General features: G+C 42.1%; 1 protein-coding gene across 9 annotated transcripts in view; it reads right to left on the bottom strand.

Annotated features, from left to right (window-relative positions):
* The window catches only part of ARID1B (AT-rich interaction domain 1B), a 347,806-nt gene that overhangs the window by 44,508 nt on the left and 292,215 nt on the right, over positions 1–11,083 (bottom strand). For all 9 annotated transcript variants that reach the window (XM_053382240.1, XM_053382241.1, XM_053382242.1 and 6 more), the window contains one exon: positions 1,701–1,846. In XM_053382240.1, coding sequence (XP_053238215.1) covers positions 1,701–1,846 — 146 coding nt within the window. The remainder of the gene's footprint in view (positions 1–1,700; positions 1,847–11,083) is intronic.

The following is an 11,083-nucleotide window of genomic DNA, read 5'->3' as shown; positions in this document are numbered from 1 at the left end:
GCGTTGTGGAGCAGAATCATAGAAGCTGTACATGTTTTCAAGACGTGTATGTGGGGTGGGGGAAACCCTCTGAGTTTTATTACGAGGCAGTTAATTCCACAGTCGACATAAACATGCTGCTTAAGCAACAGGCAAATCATCTGAAAGATAGAATGGGGGTGGGAAGGCAGGGGGCAGAGATAATAATATCTACCAGCATGTAACACCTTCATAAAAGTTTGGAGGAATCACTATAAACAGTAAAGACAGAATCAGCTGGTTCTCACATTATTCTTTTAATGAGGAAATGATTGTATTCAAGTGCTCCCCTGTCTATTTTGAAACTTAGGAGAAGACTATAGGCTTCTTTCCTCCAGCAGCCAAGTAGAGGCAGCAGCAGCAGCAGCAGCAGCAGCAGCAGGAAAGGATTGCCCACTAGCCTTACTTTGGGCTCCTGGAGAGGAGAGGGGAACCAAAACTGTTGCAAGAAGCAGGAGCAGCAACCAATTTGTTTTGTTTTAAAAGGTAACTGAACTCTATTTTTGCTGGCAGTGGTGTCCTGAGCAGATAAGCACAAGAAGCCATTGCTAGATTTGCCTTAAAAAGAAAAAGAAATCTAAAGGTGCTGCTGCAGAAAGCAGGTTAGTAACAGTGGTTCCTCTCTCCAATAATGATGACATAACATTAAGAAGTCATCTGCAACCCAGCAATTAAACCCAATTACTCTCTCTGTCTTGCATACACATTATACTTTTTTGCCATCCATCACAGCAATACATGGTTGGATAGCCTTGCCCTCTATGGTTGTATCGTACTAAGTCACACCCTGAGTAGTCCCACTGGAATCAATGGTCTTGTTAGTAATGACTAACTAAAGTCCATTGATTTCAGTGGGCTTATTTGGAATATGACTTAAATGTAATTAAAGGAAATCTAGTTACTATGCAATTGCACACTACAACATATTAATGAATGTAATAGTTGGGGATGGGAATGAGAAAAGAAATAATGTACTGCTAGGGAGAACGGTTTGAGTCCACATCAAATGCAAATGAGCACTTGAACAATCCCATCAACAAACAGATCCCTGGCATGGTATTCCTGCAAAGAAATATAAATGGAAAAAGACCCTTTGTTAATTTTATTTGTTAAGTCCATTTTTTTGTCTATTTCAGTGAGTGAACATAATTACTGGGACTTCCAGAGAGTTATACTTTATTCTAAACACAGTGAGTGACTTTTGGTACCTTGTTGGTCAGGTTCCTAACCTAAGATGATGTCAGTTATGTTGCTTAATTACAGCTGCACCAGCCTCAGAAAATTTGTTGTTGTTTAGTCGTTTAAACGTGTCTGGCTCTTCGTGACCCCATGGACCAGAGCACGCCACAAAATGTACTACATTTTAAACAAAACAGTCTTCTTTCAGACCTGTCAGTTTTCAAACACGCCATGTTCACATTTTCAAGGAAAAATAGAAGACCACCTAAGGGTGTAACATATGCAGGATTTGATACAATAACAGGAAACTCCTGTTTTAAGGAACACAGAAACAGCTGCCCAGGAGAAACCCTTTGCACCATCCAGTACAATCTAATGTACTCAGAGGTAAGTCCCACCGGGTTCAATGGGGCTTACTCCCAGGTAAGTGGATATGGAATAGCAGCCTTAAGGGTATCTACCTTGGAAAAAACAGCCGTTCCTGAAAAGTTACCAACCATTACCTGTGGAACTGTTCACCATGTTAGGTGCCATGCTGTAAGGAGGAGCTTGAGGGTTCATCAGGCTTGAGTTGTTGTTCATTGGCTGGGTGTAGGGAGAGCTGGATCCCATAATGCCGCTCTGATTGATGACAGGAAAACTGCCTTGCCTGAGTGAAGAGAAAGCACACACACGTGCACAAGCTCTTATTATGTTTCTTACTGCACAGGACACTTTGGTTAGTCACAGAATTCATACATTAGCATTCACAAACACCTAAGGAAGAGGCAACCAGTTAGTCTTTGCCTGCATGAGGAGGGGACCGATTTGTTGGGAGCTTATTACTGAATTAGTAATTCATATTTTGGGGCTCGTTCTACAATCCAAGCTACAATCAAGTACCATGCAGATCTTTAAATGGAAAATACATGTTAATTTAAAATGGACACAGCCTAATATTATATGAGGTTCAAGTTGTTGTGTGGCTGACATGTAGAAAGTGATGGAAGCACAGGAAAGAGAAAGAGAAGTGCTTGCCATTGGTATACGCAGAAGAAGACGAAGAAGCCAGGGCTAGATAGCTCTTAAAAAGAAAAGTTCTTTTGATTCCACTTTGCCTACCATACTACAAAAGCAAGCCATGAAGACAATAAAACAAAACTAAAAAAGCAACGGAAAGAGATGCAGTTACACAAATTGAGTGGAGCTATAGCACATTAATCCAAAATTGTTTTAATGGAGTCTTTGATGAAATCACAGAAATACCGCTCCTTGCTCTTCTACCTAATGCTTGCGTGGTATACATCTGCCAATAACCCCGCCCCACCCCAAGCAGTATAGGGAGAAGAAGAACAGACAATCTGCCCAGATGCTGTGCCACCTGCCTATCTTCTACTTGGATCATGTGGAGATAGAAGGGCACTCTGAGGGGACAGGGTTGAGCTGGGTTGGGGATATGTGGTTTAGTCAATTAAGGGCTGCTCCATTTTCTGGTCCTTCCTTCAGCTGGAGGTGTGTTGGCTGTCCTATCAGCCATATGTCAGGTCTTCAGATGCTGCTTTGAAATGCAAGGTCAGTTTACAATAAGATCTCCCTCATTCACTACTGGCTGACCTGGCCTGTATAACCAGGACCTGAATGGGGGCAAGCAGAGAGTTAGCCGTGCCCACCTGGCTAGTTGGTTTAGCAACAGGTAAGATTTAGAAGGGGAAAGGGGAAGGGGAACTTCTGTGTAGACAACAGGAAGTCAGTAGTAGAAGAAGAAGAGTTTGGATTTAAATATCCCGCTTTATCACTACCCAAAGGAGTCTCAAAGCGGCTCACATTCTCCTTTCCCTTCCTCCCCCACAACAAACACTCTGTGAGGTGAGTGGGGCTGAGAGACTTCAAAGAAGTGTGACTGGCCCAAGGTCACCCAGCAGCTGCAAGTGGAGGAGCGGAGACGCGAACCCGGTTCCCCAGATTACGAGACTACCGCTCTTAACCACTACACCACACTGGCTCTCTTTGTCCTGGTTTCCTATGCAACTAACTGCAGATCTAGAATGTTTGAATCTTGTGCTGGGTGAATGGAACAGATTAGGGATTCTGTGAGCGTACCACATATCCCTCTGCCTAGTAGCCTTCCTGTGTGAGCTGACAGTGGTGGTACTGAATGTGCTGGTGAGGCCTTCCAGGCTATTGGTCCTGGAGGTCATAAATGTTCACACCAAAGCCATGAGATCTAGGGTGGGTCAAGACTTTATTACCATCATGGGCTGTCCCAAAATGTGATTGGACCAACAATTAAGAGGGTGTTCTGAGAGTGAGGAATCTTATAACTGTTTCTTTGTCATGCTCAGACCTGCTGAGGATGACAGTGACTTTTCCCCTCTGCAAGAATGAAAACAATGAGGGTGGTCCAGCCCTGGAGCTTGATGAATTCTTATGGATTCTAGAGGACTTTGGAGGATTTCTTGGCTGATATGAATAATGCTCCTATGGAATGAAGACATGACCCGAATGGTTGACATGATCCCTCCCAAATGTCCTCCCTCACTTAGAAAAGCTTGGGTAGCTTCATGGTATACCCTGGAGTTGAGGATGATGAAGAAAGTTGAGAGATTACTTGAACACAAGCTGACATATGAAACTGATCACTAGTATGTGCTCGTTCTCAATGGTACTCTGTGGCAGCAAAGATGAACACATGTTTTCTCACTGCCTCCATTACATACTTTCACTTCTGTTTAGCAAAGCTTCTCTGGGTGGTCTATAGTATTCTAGCCCTAATAAGAGTTTGGAATCACCAATTGCCTCCTGCATTTTGTTTGCAAAGCACGATAAATCTGCTTGCATCCACTATGATCTGGACTCCAGAGATTTGGTAGGTCGACTTGAGGTGTCCAATGTGCTATCTGGTCCAGTATTGTGATTAGTTCCAATTGATGCAGCTTGAGGATGTGAACAAGATGTTTGAGCAGATCTGTGAAACCACTTGCATGTTTGATCCTTGCCTTTCCTAGCTTAAGAAATCTTGTATGGGCAGGATGACTGATTGGGCCAAGGTGATTAATGCCTTATTATGAGAAGAAGTGGTCCCAGGCTGCCTAAAAAAGGTTGTGGTGCAGACACTTCTGAAAAATCCTTATTTGCACCTGGAAAATCTAAATAATCATAAACCAACCACAAAAGCTCCCTTCCTGGGCAAGAGCTCCAGGTCCAGGCTCTTTTGGGTTAGGATGATTCTCTGGTCCATTTCAGTTGAGGTTTAGGCCTGGATTTGGCACTGAGACTGCCTTGGATCACCCTGTATGACCTTTGTTAGGAGAGAGACAGTGGGTGGGTGATGTTGTTTATTTCCCTTTTCAGTATCCTCAACCATTGAATCCTTTTTAAATTGGGGAAGCTTTGCAGTGGTTCTGCTCCTATCTGGATAGCCAAATTCAGAAGATTATGCAGGAGATGAATAGTTTACAATGTGGTTCCACAGGATTCCCATATATGTCTCTGGGGTATAGGACTGCATATATGATTGAGAAAATAAAATGTGCAATTTTCTTTCTACTCTGTAAATGCAGTCAACATGTGCAACTTGAGTCCCGTTGCCCCCCAAATACTTGTACCAATGTGAACATTGCAACTGAACATTCAGAGATAAACAGGAAACTATGTTTTTTATTGTTTTTAATGTTGGAGTAAGTAAAAATGTGTTCTAGTTAACACTAGGTTAAATTTGTTCTTGATACCCTGGGAACTTCCCAAGATGTAAAGAACATGTGGCATAAGCAAAGAGAATTCTTTCCAAGTCAGTTTTGTTCTTTGCTCTGTGGAAGGCAAACTTTCCGCATTTTCTGTAAAGAGGCAAAGGATTTCTTTTGATATGAAGGAGACAACTGGCTTACAATGTCATTCCCCTGACGAAGCTTGTGATGACTTGTAGGGAAAAATATTAAAAATGCACAGTTGTGCAATTCTCCAAAGGATAATGAGAAAGGGAGGGGGAAAAGAAAAGGACCATTTGGCATAACTTTGAAAGACTGTCGTGAAATCAAGCTTTTCTTATGTAAATATTGTATCTTTTAAATTGTCCTAAAAACACAGGCAAAACTGTTATGCAGCATGAGTCTAGGTTGACACAATCTCCTTGCCCTGTAACAAGAGGCCTGTTCCGCATTAACAAATGCTATACTTGAAATAAGTTGTGTGGTAAAGGCAAACCTTACATACAAAAACACAAACAGAAAACACATTACAGTATCTGAAAATGCTAGTTATCAAAAGGTGAGTGATCCTTATGTAAACTCATATCTGGTTAACTCAGGCTTCCTCAACCTCGGCCCTCCAGATGTTTTGAGACTACAATTACCATCATCCCTGACCACTGGTCCTGCTAGCTAGGGAACATGGGAATTGTAAGCCAAAAACATCTGGAGGGCCGAGGCTGAGGAAGCCTGAGTTAACTCAATATAGCTCTATGGAAATAACACTATAGTTTGCAATCATGGTTTGTAAGCAGGAGCAACACACAATTTGACTGTTTGGATAAAATGGCAAGCTATGATTTGCTGAAAACCAGGTTGGGAAGCTACCAATAGCAGCATGTGACATTATTGTTACATTTGTACAGCCCTTATGCAAATAGCTTTTCGGGTATATCAAGCTTTGCATGGATTAATATGAACTTCTTAGAAGGCTCCATGATAGCAAGCCTTTTAAAGAGAAATACACAGGCATTATCTTATTCCCAGAGCTGGCCTGGCTGTTAGGCAGGGTGAGGCCACTGCCTCAGGTGGCAGAAGTCTCCCAAGTTTCATGCCTGCAGGTATACTGCTTGCCCCATCGTCTTGGCACTACTTCTTCACCAGCAGTAGGTGTGGTAGCGTGTGCAGCAGCAGCAGCAGCAGGGCAAGGTGGTACTTCCTGTTTCACCTCGAGTGGTGAAATGGGATGTGCTGCCCCTGCTTACTCCATTATGAATATACTGATACTATTGATACGTTATGTGAATATCTCTCCCCCCAGACAGCTTCTTTAACAATTGGGCAGAAAAATTTATTAATCTGGTGATCCTAATTTTTTATTCCAGTTAAGAGGCTGAAACTGCCTGTCAAAGAAACAGGATATGGAGGTAGGATATCTATATAAAAGGACATTTCACAGCCACTCTTAAAGAAAGAAATAGAGAAGCAAAGCTTTACTCAATGTGTAATAATATTATGAAACTACAATTCTGAAATAGACCATCATAAAGGCAATTTTATATTCTGTACTCTATTTGGAGGGTTCACCAGTTCAAACCAAGAAGGTAGACATACACACAGAAAGAATATTTGAAAAATACAACCTAAATTACAGTGTACCACAAGCAGAAAATACGGGACATGTTATTGACAGCAGTACTACTGATTTGTACAAGGCTAGAACAAGTTTAACACAGCCTACTTACACAATTTGGGTACTGCATTAACAGATAAGAGAAATCTGAAGTGAAAGCTCCCAAAGTCCTCCTTGCAGCTGTGCCAAAAGAAAAGGGAGACTGCACAACCCTGAGGCTCACTGTGGCTTGTTCTTGTCACACTAAACTATGGTTTAGTGTGACATCTGACTGCACACAGTATCTCCCTACCCATGTCCTGGTAAACTGCCAGCTGGATAACTACAATATGGTATATTAAAAGCAGGGCTGCCTCTTAAAAGGTTCAGGAGCTTCAATCGGTTACAGATTACCAAACTTTGATTAGCATAGCTTATTCACTTCATATCTCTACCAGTGCTAAAGTTTCCCCACTAACTGCTTTTCTGCTTCCAAGTCCAATTCAAAAGTGCAAGTACTGATTTTCAAAGCACAGAGGAACAGTCCCTTGCCATACATCAGTCATGTAACACACAGGGAAATAAAATTATTTTTAATTTTTTAAAGGATAGATGTCTAAATTTTACATTTTGGGGCATAGATTAAAAGCATGAATGTGGTATGTGCTGAACACACAGTAATCAAATGTCCTTTTTGATAGTGAATGGTCCTAGAAAATGGAGTGAGCTTAATGGCTTAGCGGGACATGGCCACACTTCTCCCTGAGCCAACTCCAACCACATTGGTCACCCATACAATTTAGAAGCTGTAAAAGCAGACCCTGTCCCAGAGGAAATCCAGGACCTACTCTCCCAACTATATTCACATTATGGTTAGGTTCCTGTGAGTATAGAACAGTCTTCACCAACCTGGACTTCCATATATTTTAGATGATGACTTGCGAGGGAAAAGTCTTCTGGATGGTACCAGGTTGGCAAAGTTTACTATTGAACAAAGCCATTCTCTTATCTGGAAGTTCCTAGGTAGCTGTATAGGGCAGTACTTTGAAGAGGGGTATTACTTTTGTTGTAGCAGCAACGGGTAATACCTTGACGTGCAATGCTCTGGTGCTAGCAAAGACGGAGGCAAAAGGAGGAACAGGGGCTCCATTACAACTATGAAGGAAAGACTAGGTCACAGAGGAAGAGATTCTAGTGGTACAGGGACATGTCTGATTATTCTGATAAGATAAAATTGAGAGTCTGACAAGATTAGACAAAAAAGGCCTTGGGCTACATGCAAGATGTGAGTGGATGATGGCCAATTGGGTAGCAGAGCTCAAAGATGGGCATGGAAGTGACAAGAATCCTAGTTGGGAGTGCCTGACAGCAGGTGAGAGTATGAAGGAGACCCAATAGCTGAGGAAAGATCACCAATTCCCATAGGCAAAATACAGGAGGAAGTGGTAGAAGAGCTTTTTCCATGTTAGTATTTAGTCAAAAGAGTTAGAATACTTAAGGCCTTCTTAAGACCAGAAATATCAAGGCATGAGGCACCTACAATCCTGCTCTCAACATATCTACCTCATATGACAATGTAAAATTCCAAATCTTACCTGCCGAACAGTTTGGACATAAATTTTGGTACTAATGTATTTTTTGCATGCCTATTATATATGAACTGCATATACCACACTCTGCTTACAATACAGTAGGAGGACCCAGGGCTTTTTTTCAGCTGGAACTCACCAGAACTCCGTTCCGGCACCTCTCAGGTGGGCGCCATTGCCATTATAAGACAACAAGGGAGGCATTTGTGGTGAGTTCTGGCACCTCTTTTTCTAGAAAAATAGCACTGGAAGGACCTTTACATGAAATGATAAGAGACCTACAATGTGTTTTATGCAAAAATCTGATTTTGGATACAACCTAGAGCTCTAGAGGACTAATGTATCCTATGGTATAGCCTGTGACAGGCAGCTTCCAGGACTGAGGGCATGAAGGAATTTTATCTTTTCTTTCTGGCTCACTGGTACTCTTGCTTTGAGAAGAACGATAACCGAATGTGACAAACTGTGCTACATCCATTCTACAGTATGAAGTAGAGTCCATTAAGAAAGAAGCTGAGATCACCAGACTCATTTTGATTAACCTCCAGGCCGATAAACACCAATAAATATGTTGCATAGCAAGTGCTAAATATATTTATATATGCTTAAGGTCATTTGTTGGTTACTGGAGTTAAGGGGAGAAAGGGAGGAATGTTTCTGTCACTGCTGTTTCAACTGAAGGGCTATTTGCTCCACTCTTTCTGAAGAGCTTGAAAAGAACTTGATAACATGCCTTTAGTCTCTTCTCTGCACCCTAAACTCCATTGGTATGTGAAGTTAAATTAATATTAGTTGTTGAGATTTTAAAAACCAGTTTCTAAACCAATTGTGGCATTTACAGATGAAAGCCTAACCATTCACCTGGGAAACAAATTCACTTATAATACTTGAAAGATGTTAACACTGAGGCCTATTGAATCCTGATTCTGTAGCATTAGCTACCAATCCCAATTTAGCATCATCTGCAAATCATCTTATCATCCCCTCAAGTCCTTCACCCAAGTCGTTTATAAAGACATTTAACAACAACGGGTCCAGGACAGAACCTTGCAACACCCCACTTGCCACTTTCCCCCAGGGTGATGAGGAACCATTAGTGAGCACTCTTTTGAGTTAGGTCAGTCAACCAGCTACCAATCCACCTAACAGTTACCTCATCCTGCCCACATTTGACCAGCTTCTCCCCAAGAATATCATGGGGGACTCTATCAAAACCCTTAGTGAAATCAAGGTACATTACTCCTGGGTACATTCCCCTGCTCCTCCAACCTTGTAACTCTATAAAAAAAACAAAAATGAGAATTATCTGGCATGATTTGTTTATGAGAAACCCAATTTCCAGTCACCAGTGCCATCCTAGGGTCTTTGGCAAGCACACCCCCAGCACTGCATTACAAGTCAACAGTCCCCCATTGACAGTGTGGGGGTTGCACCCACCCAGCTCCTATTCACACAGCTGAGGTAATATGAGAAGACCTAGCTGACATGCAAAGAAGCTATGCTTCAGTTTTTCCCAAACACTAGTGCTACCCTCTCTTGGAAACTGGGTTTAATCTGAGAATGCGGAGTAGCTGCAGCATTGTCTAGGACTCCTTGAATTATTTGAGTGGTGCAAGGAGGAAATCTGCTAAAGTACCGCAATCCTAGGATGACATAGGATAGGGGCCTACAGTACACAGAGTTCTGAAGATGCTATTGCCCTGCACATGCCTATTGCCACACGTGGTACTGCTGCCAGGAAATCAGCATGACCTACACCCTGGGACAGCTATAACAGTCGGACCACAGTTAATTCACATCAAGCAGCTAAGCTACTCAGAAGGTCAAAAATAATAACTAAAAAACATACTTATTGAAAGGAAGTACAGTATCAGAGGCTAACCTTTTGGTGCCTGCATGTGTGCCTTAACTTTTGTTATTCTCTGTAGCCTATCAGGATAGTATTTGCTCTGTCTCTTTCTTGTCCTACTGCCTGAAATGTTTAGCTTGTGCCAGCTTCACCAAGGAATTGGATCGTAGCATCTCAAGAGGGTAATTTGTGTTAACATTTTAAGCAGGGGTGTTTTTGAAAAACATTGACACACTGCGAGGGCGCCCCACTTGATTACAAACCATGAAAATGACTGTTAGGATGCACTCACAAATCAGTGTACTGACCAAATTGCCCTGTGCTTTATCTGCGCCAGGTCCGCCACATGACAATATTTCCTCTCTCTTTTAAATGTCAAAGGATGATTTGAAGGGTTGTTATTTAAACACACTGACCTGCACAATAACCAGAAGTACTTTATTTAAATCTTTCTTGAGCTGGGTCTCGCCATAAAAAGCTTATAATCTGTCATACCCTGACATCAAATGGGCTATTATAATGAGAGCAATTCAGGGGGTGAGATCTGCAAACATATTTTCCTCCTGGGATTCTCTTACACTCTCTCGCACGTATAATTTTGCTATGGCTTTACTTGCTTGCCACAACATGAGCTTCCAAGGAAGATATTGCTATCAAAGAAAGCAGTGGAGTGCAAGAGTTTATGACTGTGTGCAAGAGAGAGAGAGAATGGAGAAGGAGAAGAGGACGAACTCTCACTCTGTTAACTATAATGCTGTCAGAAAGTAAATATGAATTGTAAGAACTGATTTTCTTAAGAACAGAATGCTAGTTTAAAAGATATCAGAACAGGCATGCAAGCAAGCAATGAAGCCAGAGCTACATGCGCCCTCTAATGCGCTCATGAAGCCCCTGCATGGCTGTGTATATTTCCTCATGATACAGATGTATATGCAGCTGCCTCATGGAGACTCAGACCGTTGGGCCATCTATCAAATGAATATTGTCTAACACAGCAGTTCTCTTGGGCTGCATGCAGGGTTATTTTCTCATACCTGCTACCTGAGATGCTTTAACTGAAGATGCTGGGGGCTGAACCTGGTCTTATGCAGATAAAGCATGCACACTTCCATTGAGCTAGAGAGGAGACAGCAGCATGTGCACATCCCTTTGGACATGGGAAAGCTGCCCACTA

The sequence above is a fragment of the Podarcis raffonei genome, chromosome 3 (genome assembly GCF_027172205.1).
Source record: "Podarcis raffonei isolate rPodRaf1 chromosome 3, rPodRaf1.pri, whole genome shotgun sequence".
Taxonomy (NCBI): domain Eukaryota; kingdom Metazoa; phylum Chordata; class Lepidosauria; order Squamata; family Lacertidae; genus Podarcis; species Podarcis raffonei.
The sequence above is the reverse complement of the archived record's forward strand: the minus strand, read 5'-3'. Positions and strand labels throughout refer to the sequence as shown.